General features: G+C 35.4%; 1 protein-coding gene across 1 annotated transcript; it reads left to right on the top strand.

Annotated features, from left to right (window-relative positions):
• Nucleotides 1-973: 973 nt before the first annotated feature.
• Nucleotides 974-21,506, top strand: LOC107574858 (myelin-associated glycoprotein-like; the record flags this gene model as incomplete). Its single annotated transcript, XM_016261291.1, has 8 exons — nucleotides 974-1,040; nucleotides 7,253-7,615; nucleotides 8,481-8,771; nucleotides 9,100-9,291; nucleotides 9,776-10,027; nucleotides 10,138-10,401; nucleotides 10,500-10,567; nucleotides 21,453-21,506. Coding segments are annotated over 8 exons (1,551 nt in total), but the record flags the coding sequence as incomplete, so codon positions are not given.
• Nucleotides 21,507-25,622: the final 4,116 nt, after the last annotated feature.

The raw sequence follows: 25,622 nt of genomic DNA, 5'->3' as shown, positions 1-25,622 counted from the left end.
CTTCAAGTATTTTTGCACCATCCAGCCCGGACAGTTACAGCTGCTAAATCATGCAGTTCTGTATCGATCTGGGCTTCTTGACACATTACCTACTGCTGTGAATCCGGATCAGATCGGAAAAGTTCATAAAGTTTAATTTGATAAAAATACTGGCCATTTGTTTGTAAATGTAATCCATCCATGTACAGTATATCTAATTTTCATTTGATTGAGCAGAATATATATTATACTACATACGTATATACATACACATATACTCACTCAAAAAACTTAAGTTGATTACATTAAGCATTATGATTTTGTGCAGCCTTGTAGGTGTACTTGCATAGAGGTTCAGTTTTCTCAAATGAATCCACTGATTTGCAGTGCTAACGTTGTAAGGCCTAAGTAGACATAGTTTACATTTTTGTGCAAAAAGCAAGAACCACTGGATCACTGAACAGTGCTATTTCAATTTTAAGTTATATATGTTTTATATTTATTATACAATATATGCAAAGCTACGTTTAATATGATACTACACTTCTTGTATATATTTGATTAATTAATTGTATTAATATATAATTAATTTAACCCTTCAGGACACTTTTATGTTGAATGTGTACAGCCAGTCTTTCAGAAGCCTTTGAAATAGGAAGTGCACAAATGATCACATCACGTTCAGCAAGATACAAGGGGAAGGAAGCTCTCAAACATTCAGAGCATCAGTCTTCTTCTGATGAACTCAGGCATTGTTTGAGGATACAGCATTAAGTGACAATATTTAACATTTTATCTACACAGTGGCTATTTAAATCCCTTAATAAGTAACTAATGGATTGCACTTGTTGCACTGTGCTCTATAAACAGTGAGAAATTAAATTAAACAATGTTCAAAAATGAAAACAATGGGATTCTGAAACAATACTCAATGCTTATTAGTAATTGTAGTAGCAACTGAAGTGCCATAAATGATGACAACATATATTCCCAGGTGCTGAACTTTGATGCAGAGATGGTTTTCTGGAGCTGTTTAATGTCTGTTTTTCTCTGGCTCAGAGGTTAGTAAAATGAAACGAGAAATTAGTTATTTTTGCATGACCGCTGTTTTAAGTTGTAAATTAAGTTGTACATTTTAGTGAATTTTATACAATAAAAGCATTTAATTTTCAGTTAATTTTCTCAGATCTTAGGCCATAAAGTATTAAAAATAAAGTAAAATGAGTCAGTCCTAACACAAAGGAATTACAGTGTACTTCCTGTCATGTGAAAACCTATTAGGTGAACCAAGATGAGTGTCTTGGAAAATAATTTAGACCCATACTAAAACAAAAGGAAATCAGTTAGAAAATGTCCCCTTTATAACATTAAAACTTACATTTGTAATGTAAATGTGCTGAAAATGTACTCACCCTTAGGCCATTCAAGATATAGATGACTTTCTTTCTTCATCGGAACAGATTTGGAAATTGTCTGCAGTGAATGGGTGCCATCAGAAAGAGAGTTCAAACAAGTCATAAAACCACCCAAAATAATCCACAAGTAATGGACTCCAATCCATCAATTAACGTCTTTAATTGAATCAAACCGTGTCAGAAAATATGACCTAAACACATCTGGAGAGTGGCTGTAAGGTTGTTTGCGTAAAAATGTTAATGTTGTTTAGCAAAAGTGAAAACTTACCTTAAAATGCATATATCATTACTCATATCTATTTGGGGGAGGAGGGGGGTGGGGGTTCATCAGTTCCAGTTGAGGTTAGTAGACACCATGAAATTGTTGAATAAGACAATCTCTGAAAACTCAAATGCAATCACATCAGCCAGTCAATGTTTAGACAGAGCTTATTAAATCAATGCCAGTTCAAAGTTACTATCAATGGTTATGAGGATAATGCTTCTTCACTGACCAATTGATGTAAAGGATCAGAAGATCCATTGTGCTCCGTAATCCTATTCTTTATTTAATTTCCACAATTCTGTCAAAGAGCAGAAACATCTAATCTAACACAAAGCTGTTCAAATCCCTCACTGAGAGCTGAAACTGAAAGTAAAGAATAAACAGAGTTAGCCTACTCAACACTATTTAAATCCAAAACCGACTGCAAACCAAATGAGACATCAATTCATAATCAACTCAGGTAAAGTCACTTTTACTTTTTCACTTTTGCATGTATGCATGTTCATGTTTTATAATCACTGTGCAATGAACTTAAATTAACTTTTTAATCCTTTTATTGTGTTCCTTTTTTTTCTCAGAACATCACATTTCACAATATGTCATGGGCAATGGAAAATCAAGGCCTCTGATGAACCAGGACTCAAGACAAAATATTAGGAGGAGAAATAAAAAGCTCACTAAGCATGACCCAGAGGATGAGGTTTGTTTTGCGGATGCCCTGCGGAAAGACAAACATTCAAAAGTACTGTCTACGAAAGACTACAGTTTGGCAAAATTAAATCTTCCAAGAAGCTATCACATCCGTTACTGCCATCTATCATCAGCACAGTCTAACCAGGAACAGTTTTCAAGGCAGAGCTGGGAAATGTGCAACCTTGTCTTTGTAGACGAGAACAATCCACAAAGCTGACAGACCTAATTCAGTTTACAGTGAATATAATGACCCCTAATGGAAATGTAAGGACCTCGTGAAAACTCTTAAAAGATTTAGATGGGTGTGCGATTTGTAAATATTTTTGGAAATATGTGTTCCATTTAAGCATTTAAATAATTTCTGAGCAGTTTCTGTTTGTCTTTAAAACAGAACTTTCCCTTTGTCGTTGTCAGTAGAAGCAATTAATTCGGATTAATTGAATTTCTGCAAACCATGCATTAAAACCATCTTCCAAACCAGCATTAAAAATATGCATTTTTGTATCTGAAGAATAACCATCTTAAAAAAAAAAAAACATCCAATACTACTGTGATTTAAAATGTAGCTTAAATTCTCAAAGATGTGGTAAGAATTGCATTAGATAGCAAACGATGCATCAAATGATAGAAGAACTTTTCTCAGAACTAGCTTCTCTTTCCTGATGCCAAAGTGATTTTGGTGGATGTGCAATGTTTTGCATGTAGCTTTTTTTTTATTAAATGAATTTGTTTGATATTCTGTTTGATATCTCTAATACATACCAAATTCAGTCTTTTTAAGTGTTGCAAATACATTTTATGGCCACTGGAGAAAGCAAATCTTAAGAACAAAGGAACATTAAATACTGCAGGCTCCATTTCATAATTAAATTTTTTACAGTACCTCAAACAGCAGAGATAGTAGAGTTGTTGACAGACGAAGGTCAAAGTAGCTCTTCAGTTACAGCTGAACCTCACAAAGTTTGTTTTAACAGCCCAGGTGTTTAACCAACCACACATGATGGCATACAGAGAAGATATATACAATATATAATTTTTTAGTCCACATCATGTTAAAATGAAGACATAGAGGTTAAGTTCAAGCCTATACTGGTCACAGTCACACCATTAGTGATGCATATTGCCAAAAAAAAAAAAACACAGACACACATTGGATTTGACTGTGTTCTCTCAAATACATAATCACAGTTTTAGCCTCAGAACAGGCTACACTTGATGTGTTTGTTTAATGGTGTTACTATAAAACACCATAACTATAAAACACCTAGCAACAACCCAAAACACCTTAGCAACCCCATAGCAATGTAGTTAAAACCATTAGGTCCACCTAAGCAACCATATAGCAAAATCTTGGCACTCACCCACAATGCCTCATGATTATGATAGCAATTACTTTAAATGTAATCCATTCATTCACGTATGATTACTTTTTACTACATTTAGCGAACACATTCACTCAAAAAAAAAAGTTTAAGTGAACTTCTTATATAGAATTAACATTTTATTAACATGTACATTTCAGGACACTTTTATGCTGAATGTGTACAGCCAGTCTCTCAGAATCCTTTGAAATAGAAAGTGACCAGGGGTGGTTCTAGGGTGAGTGGATACCCAGGGCTTAGCCCAGAGACATCCATGTATGTGTCAGAATACACGGGATGCACTTCAAATAAAATATGTTTAAAAGTTACATTGGCAAAGAGACACGTATATTTAAACACGCAGGGCTCTAGCCTACACATACATACACACATACACATCCTGCATGCATTCACTTACAAATTGCTTAAATAATGTTATGAGATTATGTTTTAAATATAAAATTTAGAACACAGAAATATGAAATGATAGAAAAATAGAATACTTTTAAAAATGAGACTAAAATTGCCAGTAGGTGGCAGCAAGCCACTGTCTTAATGACTGGAACGAATGAATCGTTGAGTCATTTATTCAATCGATTTCTTCAAAACGGCTGATTCATTCAGGAAGGAAGTTTTATTAAAGGTGCACTAAGCGATTTTCGAAAAAACACTTTTGACCACTGTGTCAGACCGAGTCCCAAAACAAACTCGCAGCCAATCAGCAGTAAGGGGCGTGTCTAGTAATGATAGGGAGAAGAGAGTGCTCAGTGAGTGCACAGGATGGATATGATCAGATGGACTAGATAGCGAGAGATGGCAGATAAAAAAGAGGAACATTTCGGAGCATTAAAAAAGCTACAATCAGGCAAGAGATAAGACTGCATAAATATAGGATCAGCTTTTCAGCGGTGGAGAGAAATAAAGGAGCGGAAGGGAATCGGACGCCGATGTTGCTTTGTTTCTTCTCGATAGGTGAGTTACGTAAATTTTGCAACACTTTTCCATGTTGGCTTTTGCTTGAATATGCTGCGGCCGGCAGGCATGGCAGATCCACTATCGTCGCTGCCAAGGTTGTGTACGTACGTTTGGGGCGGAGTTATCAAAATAGGGGCGAGGTCCTGTTGGGGTATGTGCATGTTTGTTTTGGTGCGTTCAAATATTAGGCTTGTTCGAGATGCATCGGCGTTGCGCAGAACGATCGCTTTGGCAGAAAGTCTGCCACAGACCATTTCTAAATGCTAAACAATCTGTTCATATAATCGCTCTAAATACGTGCGTGTGTCCTAGAAAGTCTGTGCATATAATAACATGATTAAAAAGTCAATATTTGTTGCTATACCGTAACAATCTAATTTTGACAGGTGTTGAGATCAGTACTATGAAGTTATAGCCTACAGTAAGTTACAAATACCTGAAGCAGCAGCATTTTGCTGTTTAAGTGCTGGTTTACACGGTAATAAAAAATACATTCGGGCCTTTCGCTTAGCCCACCCCTAGCGCCACCCTGGAAGTGACCAAATTATGACAAGCATCACGCTCAGCCAGATATAGGGGGAAGGAAGCTCTCGGATATTTAGCACATCAGTCTTCTTCTGATGACCTCAGGCACCGTTTGAGGACACAACATTAAGTAAGTTACTTATTTAAAAATTTTTTAAATCCCTTATTAAATATGTATTATTTAAATCCCTAATTAAATAACTAGTTTATTGCAAATGCGGCACTGCACATGCTCCATATACAGTGAGAAATGAAACTATGTTGTCATTCTAAAACAATACTAAGTGGTTACTGGGAACTGAAGAGCCGTACATAATGACAACATTTATTCCCAGGCGCTGAACTTTGATGCAGAGATGGTTTTCTGGAGCTGTTTACTGTCACTCTTTCTCTGGCTCAGAGGTTAGTAAAATATAACTACATAAAATGGTTATGTATGACAGTTTTAAGTAGTAAATAATCAGTGTTTAGTCTTTTCATGTAGAGAATTTTACACACAAACAAAAAAAATCTTTAATTCTCAATTTTTTTCTGCTCTTAGGCCATTGCAGTATTAACAATAAAGTATAATGAGTCATTCCTCACACAAATGAATTACAGTCTACTTTCTGACATCTATGAGGAGGAAACTATTAGGTGAACCAAGATGAGTGTCTTGGAAAAGAATTTAGGCTCATACTAAAACAAAAGGAAATCCATTAAAAATGTTTAATTATGATGTAATGTCACTGGTATAACATTAAAATTGACATTTGTAACATATAAAATAATTGAATTGGTTACTAAATAATTTTGAGTCATTCTGCTTTCAGTTGGGGCGGAGTTATCAAAATAGGGGCGAGGTCCTGTTGGGGTATGTGCATGTTTGTTTTGGTGCGTTCAAATATTAGGCTTGTTCGAGATGCATCGGCGTTGCACAGAACGATCGCTTTGGCAGAAAGTCTGCCACAGACCATTTCTAAATGCTAAACAATCTGTTCATATAATCGCTCTAAATACGTGCGTGTGTCCTAGAAAGTCTGTGCATATAATAACATGATTAAAAAGTCAATATTTGTTGCTATACCGTAACAATCTAATTTTGACAGGTGTTGAGATCAGTACTATGAAGTTATAGCCTACAGTAAGTTACAAATACCTGAAGCAGCAGCATTTTGCTGTTTAAGTGCTGGTTTACACGGTAATAAAAAATACATTCGGGCCTTTCGCTTAGCCCACCCCTAGCGCCACCCTGGAAGTGACCAAATTATGACAAGCATCACGCTCAGCCAGATATAGGGGGAAGGAAGCTCTCGGATATTTAGCACATCAGTCTTCTTCTGATGACCTCAGGCACCGTTTGAGGACACAACATTAAGTAAGTTACTTATTTAAAAATTTTTTAAATCCCTTATTAAATATGTATTATTTAAATCCCTAATTAAATAACTAGTTTATTGCAAATGCGGCACTGCACATGCTCCATATACAGTGAGAAATGAAACTATGTTGTCATTCTAAAACAATACTAAGTGGTTACTGGGAACTGAAGAGCCGTACATAATGACAACATTTATTCCCAGGCGCTGAACTTTGATGCAGAGATGGTTTTCTGGAGCTGTTTACTGTCACTCTTTCTCTGGCTCAGAGGTTAGTAAAATATAACTACATAAAATGGTTATGTATGACAGTTTTAAGTAGTAAATAATCAGTGTTTAGTCTTTTCATGTAGAGAATTTTACACACAAACAAAAAAAATCTTTAATTCTCAATTTTTTTCTGCTCTTAGGCCATTGCAGTATTAACAATAAAGTATAATGAGTCATTCCTCACACAAATGAATTACAGTCTACTTTCTGACATCTATGAGGAGGAAACTATTAGGTGAACCAAGATGAGTGTCTTGGAAAAGAATTTAGGCTCATACTAAAACAAAAGGAAATCCATTAAAAATGTTTAATTATGATGTAATGTCACTGGTATAACATTAAAATTGACATTTGTAACATATAAAATAATTGAATTGGTTACTAAATAATTTTGAGTCATTCTGCTTTCAGTGTCACCTACTGCTGTGGAATGGAGTGCTGAAATGCCGAAATCAGTGGTGGGCTTGTCTGGATCATGTGTGGTGATTCCCTGTACTTTCAGCTACCCTGCAAAGGGAAAAACATACACAGAATTTACAGGGATTTGGTATAAAGGATATTATGAATTTATTGTATACCATACAGACACCTCAAAAATCAGTGACACATTCAAAGGTCGCACTAGTCTCACTGGTGATTTGCTCCAAAACGACTGTTCTTTGAAAATCAGCTCTCTGAGCAGCAGTGACACTGGACCATTCCTATTCCGGATTGAGATTAAAGATCTGGACAATTTCAGCTATGGGCAGAATCAAACTTCTGTAACAGTGAAAGGTAAGAGAAATTTGTTCAATTAAAAGGTTTTAATGTTACCTTCACTCTTAAAAATAAAGGTTTCAAAAGGGTTTTATTTTTTCGCAGTGATGACACAGAAGAACCATTTTTTTTAGTTCCCCATGAATATGAAGCTTCTAAAATAGCCACTTTTTTCATAGCGTGAAGAACATTTTAATCATCTAAAAAAAACATTTTCCACTACAAAGAACATTTTGTGTAATGAAAAGGTTTCATGCATGTTGGATTAAATCGTTTGTCAGCATGTTTTCTATAACTTAGCTTGTGCATCTGCAGTTTTTGAGTGAAAAATTCAGCCTTATTTGTGAATAATTTTGGCAATATGCACTCGAAAACAATACACCCAATTTACATTTATGCATTTGGCAGATGCTGTTATCCAAAGAGACTTACATTGCATTCAGTACTATATATTTTCTTATTTTTTTTCAGTTTATGCATTCCCTAGAAATCAAACCCACAACCTTGGTGTTGCTAGCGCCATGCTCTACTGTATGAACTAGGAAGAAACAATGAGGTCTATGATCAGTCCGTTCAAAAATGAAATACAAAACCTGTGCTTACTTTAAGAACACAATTTGATAAGATTAAATCAGAAATTTGGTAATAATATAGCATAATGAGTTATTTATAAATCTTTTTTTTTTTTGGAAGCCCGTCATAACATTAGCTAGAATTTTCTGGAAGAAGAAAATCCTCTCCGGATCAAAATTACTGAATCACAACATGAGGGTTAATCACTATGATTTGTTGTGTAATATCCAAATTAATATTTAAATTAATGTGTCAGGTATGAGAAGTGGTGGAAAAACTGTTGCATCAACAATTTGTGTGTCTTCACCAGAAACACCAGAGATTCCTACCGTCTCTGTGGAAGAGGAAATGACATCAGGAAAACCGGTGACTGCTACCTGTGCCGTGTCTCATTCCTGCCCATCAGACCTGCCTCGTGTCACCTGGAACTATGACGGCACACACTCGAGTCTATCACAGCCGCAAAATCCCAGTCAATTGAAGCTTACATCTTACACCCTGACCTTCACCCCTTCTAGAGAAGACCATAATAAACATCTCAGCTGCTCTGCAGAGTTTGAAGTGAAGACAGTGACAGACTACAAAACACTCAAAGTTAAATGTAAGTCGACTATGTGAGTTTAAGACAAATAAATGATCAGATGCTAATTCACATCTTTTCTTGTTAGCTGTTAATAGTTTTAGGACTGTGGTTTGCAACCTTTTTGACTCAAAATCCCCCATTATCGTAATATATTAATATTAATAATGATATATTAATTTCAATACTTTCGAATGATCCTGTGGCCAAAATATGCAACGTCTGCAGAGACCCCCTGGTTGAAAACCACAGTCTTATGAAATGAAATGAATCCTTGGCACAGGGTTAGCCCGGTGAGACCATTGTTGAGGTAATAAATAGCGTTTTATCAACATTTTATCTCAATCAGATCCTCCATATGATGTAAAAGTGGTCTCTAAACCCTCAGTGAAGGAGAATGACTCTGTTGAACTGACCTGCTCCAGTGACAGCAACCCTCCTGCAAACAGCTACCAGTGGTTCAGCTCAAATGGGATGTTGTTAGGAAACAAACATACTCACAAACTGGAGAGAGTATCTCGACATACTCGCGCCATTTCCTGTACAGCCATTAACACACTGGGAAAAAAGAGTTCTGGTCCACAGAAAATTAATGTGCTGTGTAAGTAGAGTTTTTTGTGTGACTGACCCTTTATTGTTTGGAGAAAGTATTTTAAGTATTTTAACCTTTAAAAATAAAGGTTCTTCATTGGCATTTATGGTTCCATGAAGAACCTTTAACATCATTGGACACTTTCCATTGGACATAAGGTTCTTTAAAGTGGAAAAGTTTCTAAAGATAAATGTTCCTAACACTAAGAAAAAAGTGGTTCTATTAAGAACTGTTCACTAAACGGTTCTTTTTGGAATTCAAGTGTTCTTCTAGGGTGTGTCGAGTGTAGTAGCATAAATGTTCCTTGTATGACTACATTATTCAATGGTATCAGACGACAAACTTCTACGTACTAACTTAAATTGCTTTTAGTAAAAACACATATTAAATGAACTGAATGTTTGACATTGTATCAAAATTTCATGTCAATCAGATCCTCCATATAATGTAAACGTGCTCACTAAACCCTCAGTGAAGGAGAATGACTCTGTTGAACTGACCTGCTCTAGTAACAGCAACCCTCCTGCAAACAGCTACCAGTGGTTCAGCTCAACTGGAACAACATTAGCAAAGAGCTCCATTTACAAACTGGACAGAGTATCTCGACATACTGAGGCCATTTCCTGTACAGTCATCAACACAGAGGGAAAAAACAGTTCTGGTTCACAGAAACTTAATATACTGTGTAAGTATGAGTGAAAGGCCTCGGTTCAACCATTTCAATCGGTACTGTTAGTGAAAGAAGATCATTATGATTTATGATAGCTAATACTCCTATCTATCTATCTATCTTAGATCCTCCTGAAATTAAAAGTGAATCTTCTTGCCAGACTATGATTTTGACAGTCTGTGCCTGTATCGTGGACTCCAACCCTCCCAGTGAAGTCAAGTGGTTTGGTCCAGATTCTTCGAAAACCTTCTCCAGCACCAGCATTAAACAAAATGTGTCTCTTACCATATTCACCCTACAGGGTTGGCTGGGTTTCCCTGAGACTGTCCAGTGCTTTGCCAATAACATTCTGGGAAATTCTTCCATAATTTTAGAAGCTCCTCAAAATGGTGAGACTTCATATTCAGTCTTTTTTTTTTAAACACTCTATATCATTGTTTTATTGCGAAAATAATTAATTTCAATATTTGTTTGCTTCTTTTCACAGGCATAATAAAATACATCGCTGTTGCATCAGCTGTTTTAGTTGTTTTAGTCTGCATTGTAGTGTATGTTGTGAGAAAACGCTGGTAAGGATCTCTCTCGTAAGCTACACATTACTCACTCAATCAGTTTGTCTTGTTATTCCTTCTTGTTTCTCCTTTGTTTCCTGACAGCTTTAAAATCCCTCTTCTTTTCAGTGGGAACAGAGCTAAACAACAACTTGTAATTTGGAAGAATGAACAGACTGAAATGAAGACAACCCCAAACAAGTCTGAGTTAGAAAAGTATATACAGTATAAACTTATATACAGTACCAGTCCAAATTGTTTACAATCATTGATATTGTTTAGCTTTTCTTTTTAAAGTCTCTTTTAAAATCAATGTTTTCTATCTGAATACATTTTAAAATGTAATTTATTCCTGTGATGGCATCATTACTCCAGTCTTCAGTGTCACATGATCTTTCATAAATCATTCTAATATGCTGACTTGCATATTAGATTATTTATTTATTTATTTTACTTCATTATATATATTTTTAATATTTCTGTTTAAACTATGATACACTACCATTCAAAAGTTTGGGATTAACTTTTTTTTTTTGAGAGAGAAATTAATACTTTTTCAGCAAGGATGCATTAAACATACCAAATGTTACAAAAGATTTCAAATGAATGCTATTATTTTAAACGGTCTATTCATCAAAGAATCCTGAAAACAACGCATCACAGTTTCCACAAAAACAATTTTCAACATTGATAATAATAAGAAATGATTCTTGAACAGCAAATCAGCATATTAGAATGATTTCCGAAGGACCATGAGACACAGAAGACTGGAGTAATGATGCTGAAAATTCAGCTTTGCATTGCATGAATAAATTACATTTCAAAATATATTAAAATATAAAAATGTAATTGAAACTGTACTTTAAATTGTAATAATGTTTCAGAATATTACTCTTTTTGCTGTATTGTTTTGCTTTGGTAAAAAAGGCTCATATCATAAAATAGGACATCTTAATGATTCCAAACTTTTGACTGTAGTGTATAATATAATTTTTGATACATAACTACAAAGCAGAACATTTACTAATGATTTGTTATCTATCATTTTATAAAAAGCAGAAAAGAGAAAGGCAGTGATGGAGATATTTACATAAACTGCCTGAAAGGTAGAGATTATGACAACTTGGGGGTGAGTACAACTTTGTATCGGTGACAAAACGTTTTACTTTCACAGCTATTAGTAACGCAGAAGTCGGTTTCTGAGCAGCGCATCAGTTCTTTAGACATTTATTTACACGTTCTTGGAGGTGTTGATTTTCAGTGTGACTTTAATGTGTTGTTTGTGTTATGCATGTAAAAGAATTGCTTGATGGAACCTGGTTGCACTTTATTTTACAAGCAGGGGCGGTCTCTTCATTAGGGAGATAGGGCAATGCACCACCAAAGTGCGAGCTCTATGAGTTCCGGGAGGGCTGTGGTGGTCAGTGGTGTTTATGAAGATTCCCAAACACAGACACGAACACTCACTCTGACAGATGAACAGTTCACTGGTGATGCTGCCTTCAGATCGCCAAATTATATATCTACTGTATATACAGTCAGGTTATGGCGACTGGTCTGTTGGCATCTCCGTGTAGTCCTGTTTGGTATTGCAGCTTGACTTGTAGTTATTCTATATGTATAGAAAATGCTCTAAACAAATGTAACATTTATTTTTTCCTCACAGTTTTTTGATTGAACTTAGTAAAACAATTATATTTATAAAAAATGTTCCGTATGCGTAAGCTAAGAAAGTACTGCATAATATAAAGCAATTGCATGGACTAGGGTTAGGTTTAGGGATAGGTTCAGGGTTAGTATTTAGTTATTACCCAGTTATTGTAAATACTAAAGCAAGTACATAATATGTACGTGCAGAACAGGACTGTAAAAAAAGTGCTACCTGGAACCATCGCTAGCTGTTAAAACTGTTAACAACACACCGAAGACTCATGCATGCAGATATTAATGTGCAAAACTGTGACTAAAAACCAACACTGCATGTGCCTTAACATTTATAATTAAAAGAGAATACTTCATCAATAGAATCTACATTGTTTGAGATGTCTCTAACATATTTTGCTTTTTTTAAGTAGTGTGATGAGACCATTCTAATCTGACAACGTCCTGGAAGATGATGCAGCCTACGCTAACATGTGAAGAAAAGAACACGTGCTGTCCAACAAGAAATGACAGATCAAAGAGGAAAATAAATGTTTGTTGACTTTAGATCTTATTATGCACTGAAATTGTTCAAATTGTAAATATGACTTTAATGACTAAAATTCTCTTTAAAAGGTCTGAGGACCTTTGTAAATGTAAATATTACATTAAATGAATTGTTTACCCAAAAATGGAAATTTGGTGAACATATACTCACCCTCAGGCCATCCAAGATGTAGATGAGTTTGTGTTTTCATCAGAACAGATGTGGAGAAATGTAGCATTACATCACTTGCTCACCAATGGATGCTCTGCAGTGAATGGGTGCCGTCAGAATGAGACTCCAAACAGCTGATGAAAACAATAAAATAATCCACAAGTAATCCACACCACTCCAGTCCAGTAATTAATGTCTTGTGAAGTGAAAAGCTGTTTGCAAGATGTTTTTTTTTTTTTTTGGTAAGAATGTAATTTTTGGGTGAACTATTCCTTTAATGTACGTAAATTCATGTTTATGTGGTTTTGGTTAGCTTGGGTGTGGGGGAAAATAAAACACAATGTTAAACCAACACCCCCTGGCATGCAATCTGCATCACGCTTGTTAAAGACTTGCTGTTATGTTCAATTATATGCAATAGTTCAATGTAATCCAATATTATAAGGCAGTTTCAAGTGTATCCTGGGCACTAGTATGCTTGTGAAATGAGTTTAACAGCAGTTAGCACACATGGTATCATGTTCGTCAATTCTGCACCAGCTGGCACAGACTTTTGAAAATGTCATGCAGTTCCTAATAAACATTTCTGGTTTCAAATAAATAAGCAGTTTCATTTCCTATTCTTTTTGTATATATTTCTATATATTTTTTTTTTATCCATCTTAACTAGCACAATCACACTGTATAATGGTCTTTAATAGGGCTGGACAATAATTCAATATCAATATGTATCGCAATATAATTTTTTTAAATAACGGTGAAATGATTTTTAAACACATTTCCGATATTTCGATATGCATTACCAGTGTATCCCATACATTGATTTATTTGTGGCGTTTGACTGAATAAACATGAGCACTGCACGTTTCAAAATCAAAACGCGGCGCGGGCGTTTTATTTGAATGAAGGGAACCGTCTTCAGAAAAGTTTCGAAGTTTTATTTTATCTGATAAAGTAGCGTTCATGAGTGGAGCTGCTTTGATTACAGCCATTATTGGGGAAACCGCTGTTTCTGCCACTCTCAAAGCGCCTCCTGCTGGCAGACAAGCAGTTTGCATTTTCAATAATAAGCCCATCTCCAGCAACACGTTTTTGTTGTTGCTCAATTGTTTTTTTTTTTTTTTTCTGCAGCAACTCAGAGCACTTTTCATACTCTTTATACTGGCTGAAGCACATTTGTTTCAATCTATAAGAATAATCAGCCTACAATACCAGTCAAAGATTATTTAACAGTAAGATTTGTATTGTTTTTTTTAAAGTAGTCTCTTCTGCTCACAAAGCCTGCATTAATTCGATCCAAAGTACAGCAAAAACAGTAACATTTTGAAATACATTAAATGAATTGTTTACCCAAAAATGGAAATTTGGTGAACATATACTCACCCTCAGGCCATCCAAGATGTAGATGAGTTTGTGTTTTCATCAGAACAGATGTGGAGAAATGTAGCATTACATCACTTGCTCACCAATGGATGCTCTGCAGTGAATGGGTGCCGTCAGAATGAGACTCCAAACAGCTGATGAAAACAATAAAATAATCCACAAGTAATCCACACCACTCCAGTCCAGTAATTAATGTCTTGTGAAGTGAAAAGCTGTTTGCAAGATGTTTTTTTTTTTTTTTGGTAAGAATGTAATTTTTGGGTGAACTATTCCTTTAATGTACGTAAATTCATGTTTATGTGGTTTTGGTTAGCTTGGGTGTGGGGGAAAATAAAACACAATGTTAAACCAACACCCCCTGGCATGCAATCTGCATCACGCTTGTTAAAGACTTGCTGTTATGTTCAATTATATGCAATAGTTCAATGTAATCCAATATTATAAGGCAGTTTCAAGTGTATCCTGGGCACTAGTATGCTTGTGAAATGAGTTTAACAGCAGTTAGCACACATGGTATCATGTTCGTCAATTCTGCACCAGCTGGCACAGACTTTTGAAAATGTCATGCAGTTCCTAATAAACATTTCTGGTTTCAAATAAATAAGCAGTTTCATTTCCTATTCTTTTTGTATATATTTCTATATTTTTTTTTTTATCCATCTTAACTAGCACAATCACACTGTATAATGGTCTTTAATAGGGCTGGACAATAATTCAATATCAATATGTATCGCAATATAATTTTTTTAAATAACGGTGAAATGATTTTTAAACACATTTCCGATATTTCGATATGCATTACCAGTGTATCCCATACATTGATTTATTTGTGGCGTTTGACTGAATAAACATGAGCACTGCACGTTTCAAAATCAAAACGCGGCGCGGGCGTTTTATTTGAATGAAGGGAACCGTCTTCAGAAAAGTTTCGAAGTTTTATTTTATCTGATAAAGTAGCGTTCATGAGTGGAGCTGCTTTGATTACAGCCATTATTGGGGAAACCGCTGTTTCTGCCACTCTCAAAGCGCCTCCTGCTGGCAGACAAGCAGTTTGCATTTTCAATAATAAGCCCATCTCCAGCAACACGTTTTTGTTGTTGCTCAATTGTTTTTTTTTTTTTCTGCAGCAACTCAGAGCACTTTTCATACTCTTTATACTGGCTGAAGCACATTTGTTTCAATCTATAAGAATAATCAGCCTACAATACCAGTCAAAGATTATTTAACAGTAAGATTTGTATTGTTTTTTTTAAAGTAGTCTCTTCTGCTCACAAAGCCTGCATTAATTCGATCCAAAGTACAGCAAAAACAGTAACATTTTGAAATATTTTTACTATTTAAAATGACTGCTTTCTATTTGAATATATTTTCAAATGTAATTAATTGCTGAGATCAAAGCTGAATTTTCAGCATCATTACTCCAGTCTTCAGTGTCACATGATCCTTCAGAAATCCTTTTAATTAGCTGTTTATCAATATTTAAAACAGTTAAGTACATTTTTTTCAGGATTCTTTGATAAATAGAAAGATACAAAGACCAGCATTTATCTGAAATAAAAAGCTTTTTGTAACATTATACATTATACCATTCAAAAGCTTGGAGTCAGTATATATTTTTTTCTATAATATTAATTATAGAAATTAATACTTTTATTTAGCAAGGGTGCTTTAAATTGATCAAAAGTGATGATAAAGACATTTATAATGTTACAAAAATGTATATTTCAGATAAATGCTGTTCAACATAATAATAAATGTTTTGTGAGCAGCAAATCAGAATATTAGATAACAGTAAGATTTGTATTGTTTTTTTTAAAGTAGTCTCTTCTGCTCACAAAGCCTGCATTAATTCGATCCAAAGTACAGCAAAAACAGTAACATTTTGAAATATTTTTACTATTTAAAATGACTGCTTTCTATTTGAATATATTTTCAAATGTAATTAATTGCTGAGATCAAAGCTGAATTTTCAGCATCATTACTCCAGTCTTCAGTGTCACATGATCCTTCAGAAATCCTTTTAATTTGCTGTTTATCAATATTTAAAACAGTTAAGTACATTTTTTTCAGGATTCTTTGATAAATAGAAAGATACAAAGACCAGCATTTATCTGAAATAAAAAGCTTTTTGTAACATTATACATTATACCATTCAAAAGCTTGGAGTCAGTATATATTTTTTTCTATAATATTAATTATAGAAATTAATACTTTTATTTAGCAAGGGTGCTTTAAATTGATCAAAAGTGATGATAAAGACATTTATAATGTTACAAAAATGTATATTTCAGATAAATGCTGTTCAACATAATAATAAATGTTTTGTGAGCAGCAAATCAGAATATTAGAATGATTTCTGAAGGATCATGTGACTGGAGTAATGATGCTAAAAACTGAGCTTTGAAATCACAGGAATAAATTACATTTTATTAATAAGGTGAGTCTGAGATGTTTATTTGACAGTGATTTCACATTTCTTGTTTGTATGAAGGCTAAATACAAATAAAAGGATTCATTAATTTATTTGTGCTGTTTTTTTTCTTCTAAAAAATTAAATAGTTTTATAGGAAGAGGTTTCATAGACTTGGCAAATACATTTTTCACAAGTTTGTAGGTACAGACATCTGTTGTGGGTGTTCTTTGCAGTTTTTATGAGTTTTTTTTTAATAGTGTTCATATCGATATCGGAATTATATTGTATCGACCGAAATTAAGAAATATATTGTGATATATATTTTGGCCATATTGTTCAGCCCTAGTATTGACTTTAACGGTCATTTTTGACCTAAAGCTCTATACTTACAAAACTGTCAAAAAGTATTTTGTCTGTGTATTTATTGTTGTTTTCAGAAGCTTGCAGGCACAGTATAAGGCTTTGAGTTGCCTTATACTGTGCCTGTTATACTGTGCCTGCAAGCATCTGAAAACAGATCTTTTCTCCAGAAATGAAAGTGAAAGCATAAAAGTTAATTATACATTGTCTCCAGTCAACTGAGGCCAATTCAGTTTCATGATTTAATTCTGTGACTAAATCAGCACTCCAAAGTTCCAAATTGTGCAATATTAGCATGAGTCATAATTTCCTGAGCCTTCCTTGTAATTATTAAAACTAAGAAAAGTAAAAAAAAAAACAAAAAAAAACAAAAAAAAACAAACAAATGCAAACTGAATGAAAACTGACTAAATAACATTCTGCAAGATTGCATTGTTCGAACTATCAACACATTTATATTTTCAGAAAGTACACTCTCAGAAATATTGTTTCTGGTCCCCCAGGGAAATCAGGAAATGGCCTTATATTAACTTAAAATGGGTGTTCTGATTGGTATATTTAAATTCTCTGCAAATATGGTGCACTGTAAATGATTCTCTTGACTTTTTTACTCAAGTGCATATACTCAGGTAACACAGTACGCATATGCAGTCTGCAGTATGGGATTGGCTGATGGACGGTCAGATGCAAAACAGGAAACCGTCCCACCCAGTCAAAGGCTGCTTTGGTCATTTGGCACTTCATCAGTGTATTGTTAGAGGAAGGGTTTTTAGTGTTACTTGAGTATTATGCACTCGAGTAAAAAAAGTCAAATTAGTATTTTACAGTGCACCATATATGCAGAGAATTTAAATATTAAATAGATATTTAATCATAAATAAACTGAATTAAAAGTATAAAAATGAATACTTGTGTCAAACCATTTCTGTGAGCTAAGGAAGGGTGTACCAATATGCCACCATTTACCATGCAACAGATCAGCTTATTCAGCCTATTTATTTTGTCCCTTTTTTGTCTTTTTTGTATAGCCTATAGAAATAATATATTTAAATTGCAGTTTTATGAAAAATTTGATACAAATTAAATTGCCTCGTTTTCTCCACTCATGCCTTTTTGTAAATAAACACATTAGTGAACATTCTAGCTTTAACAGTGATCAAACTTAAGTTAGCATCAAATCATTATCATTTGTGTGGGGAAATCAGTTACAGTGGAGGTAACCAAGCAATGCAGGTTTAAGATACAGACCATTGTAGTCAATATCTGTCATTGGAAAACAACACGAGCTTTTATTGTGCTTACATTTACAGCTCTATCCAGCAGGTTACACTTATTACTTTATAATTCTTATATAGACTTTATACAAGAATTTCAGGAATAGAATGAGAGCTTGTACTTAGGTCAAGACAGGTATAAGAACTTGATTTGGCTTTCCTGACAGCAGAAGTATTCCACTGTACTAAAGTCCTAGGCCACCCTGAAAATTGGTATTAAAGCAATTTACAGTGGGGCAAAAAAGTATTTAGTCAGCCACCATTTTTTTCCCCACTGTATCTGTGAAATGATGAGGTGATTTGTTAAAGCACTTCATAATATTTAAGTAAACAAATAAACATAAAAATACTAGCTCTGTTTTTTAGAACCACACACATATAGTTTATACAGTATCTGCAAGTAATCTGGATTGTTACTGAGAAGCCTACTGTGCACTTCGTAACAGCTAGAATAAAATTTATGGCTGCTTTTGAGACCGTTTATATGCTGGTTTAGCAATGTGACAGACTTGATTGGCTTACTGAAAATATTAAAAGGCTAGGACAGAAGACTAGTTGTACTGCAATCTGCTCAGTGGCCTATACCATGAAGGTAGCTGAACAAACTCAGGGTTACAGGAATAGTTTTGATTTGACAAAACCAAACCAATGCAATCAGGCTTTGTTGATGCCATGAAGCAGCTCATGAACTTTCTCTGTCAACTTTGACCTTAAAGCTATTAACCAAACCCCTGCAAGAACTCCATGTTATTGGCAGCAGATCAAAAGAAAATATAATTCAAACCCCTGCAACTACTCAGTGTTGGTTTTGTTGACCTGCCACCCCTGTGGCGGGTTTTAAACCTAACCAGCAGTTTACTCAAATGAGACTGCGCTATTAATGCTAACTCATTTTTTTCAGTTCCCCACTTACTTTACCTTCCTCAAGCACTGACAGAACACAGACTCTGACTGAGCCAGGCCAGTTGACATCCAAGCTTGTGATCATACATTCATACAAATCATCTGCATGATGAATTGTACAGTAGGTCAGTGTGTTAACATATGCATTACTATTTTAAATCAGAATTTATTTCACTGAAAGCTCACATGTACAATAGACCTACAGTAAAACATACTTTCTATTCACAAAACCAGCCTCATGTTGTTTTAGAGCTGTGAATGATTGCAACGTGTGTGCAGTCTATTGTTCTCATGACTTTATAGGGCAGGAGTGTCAAACTGAGTTCCTGGAGGGCCACTGTCCTGAAGAGTTTGATTAGCTGGATAAGGTGTGTTGGAGCTGGTCTAAAATTATATTTTAACTATATAACCATTTTTGCATACCCCCATTGTAACTGATTTCTCCACGAAAATGTCAATGCTTTGATGCTAACATTGATGCTAAACACTAATGTATTTATTTACAAAAAGCAACGAGTGTCGAAAAATCAGGCAATTTTATTTTTATCAAATTTTTCATAAAACTGCAATTTTAATATATTATTTCTATAGGCTTTACAAAAAAGACAAAAAGGACTACATAAATAGGCTAAATAAGCTGATCTATTTCATGGTAAATGGTGGTAGCCTAGTCTATGAATGGTACACCCCCCTAAGCTCACAGAAATGGTTTGACCCAAGTCTTCAGCAGCCAATGACACTGACCCATTCAAACTATTTTTTAATGCGTATTTCACTTGTATTTAACGCGTATTTGACATGTATTTAACATGTTATATACATGTTGAATACGTGTATTTAACGCACTGATTTTTTACGCGCAAACAACATGTATTTAACACGTGAAATACGCTTATTTAACGTGTTGTTGACGTGTTAAAATTCACATGTTTTTGGCCCTTTTGGCCATTCCAGTGCCCCCTCGGTTTGAATGGGCATGACGCCTCTGATTATACCATGATCAAATACATACCAAGATTTAGCTTTTTTACTGAAATGTATTTTGAGTTTTTTTTTTTATTCTTTTAATTCAGTTTATTTACGATTGAATATCTTTTTAATATTTAAATTATCTGCATTTATGGTACACTGTAAAATACTATTATGACTTTTTTACTCGAGTGCATAATACTCAAGTAACACTAAAAACACTTCCTCTAATAATACAATGATGAAGTGCCAAATGACCAAGGCAGCCTTTGACTGGGTGGTACGGTTTCCTGTTTTGCATCTGACCGTCCATCAGCCAATTCCATACTACAGACTGCATACTGCGTACTGTGTTACTTGAGTATATGCACTCAAGTAAAAAAATGAAAAAGAGTAATTTACAGTGCACCATATATGCAGAGAATTTAAATATACCAACCAGAACACCCATTTTAAGTTAATATCAGGCCATTTCCTGATTTCCCCGGGGGACCAAAAAATACACAATGCACAATATTAGAGCCAGCAATCTCCTGTTTAAGAAGGCCCTTTTGGCCTTCCAAAGGGCACGTGCCACCTCAGATTTTTGAGCCAAGTGGATTTTGAATGCAGCTTCCAAAATGTAAAAAAAAAACAGATTAATAGTTTTTTATATATATTTGATATTGTGATTTTTTTTTTGTAATCAAATTATAATGAAGGTACTATTTTTAATAAAGATTTTTATAATAATGAAAGCAATATTTTTATTTAAAAATATGCACACAATCTCTTTTATTTGTATGCTTAATATATAGCAAAAAAAAGTTGTGTTGTATGCACTTGATATTACTTTTTGCTGTTTAACATTTCTGTCATAAAACAGTTATCAAATATTAAATGTTTAACTACTTCTCATCTCGCACTCTTTCATTGTTAAAAACAACTGTGCTGCACAAGCGCTGAAAAGTGAAGCCAAAACGTTTCGATTGCCCCAGGTGGCTGGACCCAGTATAGGTCATAAACCCCAACCTCTTCATGTAATCTAATGGGACGTGAGACAAAATAAATAGTCAAATTACACTTCAAATAATTTTTTTTCCAAAGATGGTTTCTGTCATTTTAGGTAGGTCTTATCATGCTGTCATGTAAGAGTTATTTTTTTTATACGCTTTCTTTTAATCAGTTATTTGATGCTATAAAAACGGGTTGTGGTGTCATGATTGTGATCTTGCAATTGGGTCTGCAGGAGTTTGGGCAGGACTTTGAGACCGCGGCTCCACCTCACAATCTACTGCGCTGACTCGGGCTCCAAATTACGTCATTTTCGCAAGATGAGAGCGGCCATACGGAGGCCCTGTCCCAAATTGCATACTTCATGTGCACTTGCAGAGATAATGGCCGCCACGTGCGTGTGTCTGTTAAGTCCACGAGACCGTAGGGTGTCCCATTACTCATTTTAGCTTTCAGAATGGTGCTCGCGAGCCCCTTTGCGGCCACTAAGCACCCTTGATGCGCACTTCTGCCGAGCCCGCACTGAGGTGAGCTCCGCAGCAAACTTCTACCCGACAGTCAAAGCGGCATTACGTTACGAAAGTGTGGACTCAGAGGAAGACTGCGAGGGTTTAGGGTGCGATTTGGGACAGGGCCGGAGAATGTTTTGGCTTCACTTTTTATAGTGGAAGGAATATATTGCACTTGCGCCCATCTGTTCTGAAAACGAGGTGTGTTCAGGCGCACTGTTGGCGCGTTGCTATTTTGAGGCAACTGAAAATGATTGCACCATTGACCAACTAAAACCTGGTCTAAAGTCAATGGCGCAGTATTTTTTTATTAATTTTTTTTATAGTTAGTAATATGCGCCTATAAGCAGGTGCACAACGTGCGTACACTCTGCTTATTACACACACAGGGACGCGCAGCATCACACAAATGTGCCAAATATAAAAAATTAAAGGATTACAATGTAAGAGATTATTATTGTGCCCTGTAGATGGTTCCGAGATCCGTTTCCTCTCTGGAGAACCGCCATGTAAATAGCGAATCCGCACAACTGGAATGGGAGATGAGACTCTTATTGGTTTATTGCACGTTACGCTCAAAACACAAATAAGGCCTGAGAAGGTTTTGGCTTCACTTATTTTAGTGGAAGGAAGTGGAGACACGTCGTCCATCTTTTTTTACAGTCTATGGTTAAAAACTGAAGCGTCGATGGAAAACTCGATGTCTGTGGTGGTTACAGCCCTGCATTTAAAGGGATATTTCACCCAAAAATGAAAATTACCCTATAATTTACTTACCCTCAAGCCATCCTAGGTTTTGTAGGGTATGACTTCTTCTTTTAGACAGATTCAATAGGAGTTAGATTTAAAAAAAAAAAAATTGTCCTGGCTCTTCCAAGCTTTATAATGGCAGTGAAAGGGTGATATTCAATAGTCCAATAAACTGCGTCAATCCATCATGGAAAAAGTACTCAACGCTGTGCTGCACACACACAAGTTAGCGGAAGCTAGAGATTATGGTTTATAACGTTTTAAATATTGATATTTTTCTTACAAAAACACATTCGCTTCAGGAGGCTTTTATTAACCCCCCTCCCGGAGCCATGTGGAGCACTTTTTATGATGGATTGGCGCAGTTTATTGGACTTTTGAAAATCACCCATTTACTGCCATTATAAAGCTTGGAAGAGCCAGGATATTACGACCCTGTTTAGGGACTAGGGTTGGGAATCGAAAATCGATTCCGATTCCAGAATCGAATACTTAAGGTCAGGAATCGGATACTTGTTGTCGCGTTAAAATTTCAATTCCGCCTATGGATTCCTATGCGCTTTTTTTTTTCTTCATCTGTGCCGGACCTAGCGATATGCCAGGACCTTGCTCGCTAATCTAAGCGCACCAAAGTTTGACTACATTTGCGATCAGAAGCCAAAAAAGTTAAGTATAATATCTGTGATAGCTAAACATGTTGCAAGAGAGGTGTCCCCACCAACATGACAAAGCACTTTAATTTAATAGATCGTTAAAGATCGCGAATACAATTCAAACACCAGCGTAATTCTGTTCCTAATAGGGTTGGGAATCGAAAATCGATTCCGATTCCAGAATCGAATACTTAAGGTCAGGAATCGGATACTTGTCGCGTTAAAATTTCAATTCCGCCTATGGATTCCTATGCGCTTTTTTTTTTCTTCATCTGTGCCGGACCTAGCGATATGCCAGGACCTTGCTCGCTAATCTAAGCGCACCAAAGTTTGACTACATTTGCGATCAGAAGCCAAAAAAGTTAAGTATAATATCTGTGATAGCTAAACATGTTGCAAGAGAGGTGTCCCCACCAACGTGACAAAGCACTTTAATTTAATAGATCGTTAAAGATCGCGAATACAATTCAAACACCAGCGTAATTCTGTTCCTAAATTACAACGATTCATCTGTTTCATTCCTCAACCTTTGATGTGTGCGATCAATGTTGTGATCACATGGTTCGTCCATGCAGCGTACGATCACACCAGTGTACGATCACACCAGTGTGATTTGAACATTTAAATCTGCGTTATCGCTGCCGCTGACCTAAAGAGAGCAGCTGTCATCTGTCATGAATGAAACAGCTTCACAGTCTCTTCAGCCACACATTATCATTATTTCTGTTACAAACATTCAAATCACAGAAGTACTGGGATAAAAGTTTATAGTTCAGATATAAACTGTGTGTACGATGTGTATGGTAGTGATTAAAATAGAGTAAATCACCTTTTGAAAGTAATTTGACACTTCAAATGAAGATTTATCGATTATATTGTTACGCCAGTAGGTGGCGAAAAGGGGCTGTTTAAATGTATGTCTTTGAATCATACAAGAGATTCATTCAAGAATGCTGATTCATCCAGCAATAAAACAAGTACATCTTGAGTGAGTCACTTAAAGGGGTCGGTCATATGATGTGATTTCAATTTTTCCTTTCTTTTTGAAGTGTTACAAGCTCTTGGTGCATAAAGAAGATCTCTAAAGTTGCAAAGACTAAAGTCTCAAAAGGAGATACTCTTTATAAAAGTTAAGAGTCAGCCAATTCTCGCTGTAGTATTGTTGCTGCCGCCGCCATGTCGTGGAGATGCTGTGTGTTTAGTTGTGAAAGCGAAACTACATTGTTTGGCCTTCCGAAAGAGGACACAACTAGAAATCAGTGGTTAAGTTGTATTTACAACACTGTTCCAGAACAAATATTCAGATGTGTGCAGCACATTTTATGGAGGACTGTTTCCTGATCCTGGTTGAGTAGACTACACTGCCGGCTGTTCTGACTCACAGACTGCAAGAACGTTTTCATATTTAAAGGATTTGCCACTGACAATTCAAACGTGAGCAGTGTAGAGTAGGGCTTGTTGTTTGTCATTTCTCCGATCACAAATGCAGACATGGTTTTATGATTACGCGGCACGATGCAACGCGTAAAAAGACAGTATAAGTCATTATAATCTATAATTATGTCCCCACTGGATGCAACAAGTGCCTGGTTTATAATGGGTTTTAATGTTTTTGTCTCGTAGCTCCGGCCAGACAGGGCATCATCACAGTATGGTAGGGGCATAACATTTCTGTCACAAGCTTGAGGTATTCGGCCAATCACAACGTACTGGATAGCTGGCCAATCAGAGCACACCTCGCTTTTCAGACCGATGAGCTTTGTAAAAATCGATGCGTTTCAGAAAGGCGGGGCATAGAGGAGAAACAATAATGTACAGTATGTGGAAAATAATGTGTTTTTTTAACCTTAAACCACATAAACACATTTCATTACACCAAATACACAAAATAATGTTATTTTTAGCAACATCATATGACCCCTTTAATCATTAATTCATAAATTGCATGTGATTTTGTTTAGTTGTCTAATGTTTTTTCTTCAGAATCATGAGAGAACCACAACTTCCATTGGAGAAAAAGAAAAGGGGAAAAAATAACTAAATGTATCCAGAATCATGCAGTTCTATTTTGCACACAAACAGCTCTTAAATAGTCCAGTTTTTATGTAGCCTGTTGATTTTTGCTCATGGTATTCAGCTCCAATATATGGTTTGCAAAAAAGAGACACAGGATAAATGTTTGATATCATTGTTTAATCACATTGGAATCGAAACTGGGAATCGAAAAGAATCTGAATCGATAAGCAGAATTGGAATCGGAATTGATCAAATTCAAACGATACCCAACCCTATTAGGGACCAGGGCCGCTGCTGGCCAAATGGGTGCACTAAGCAGAATTGTATTGTTGTGCCCCCTCCGTCAAATATTATGGAAGTAAAAAAAAAAAACCTACTATAGGGGTCAGAATATAACTTTAATAAAATATAAAAGTTAATTAATGAATTAACTGTAATTAAATTATATTATTTACAAATTACAATTGTAGTTCTAGA

Source organism: Sinocyclocheilus grahami, unplaced genomic scaffold (assembly GCF_001515645.1).
Source record: "Sinocyclocheilus grahami isolate Dianchi unplaced genomic scaffold, SAMN03320097.WGS_v1.1 scaffold2363.1, whole genome shotgun sequence".
Classification (NCBI taxonomy): Eukaryota; Metazoa; Chordata; class Actinopteri; order Cypriniformes; family Cyprinidae; genus Sinocyclocheilus; species Sinocyclocheilus grahami.
The sequence above is the reverse complement of the archived record's forward strand: the minus strand, read 5'-3'. Positions and strand labels throughout refer to the sequence as shown.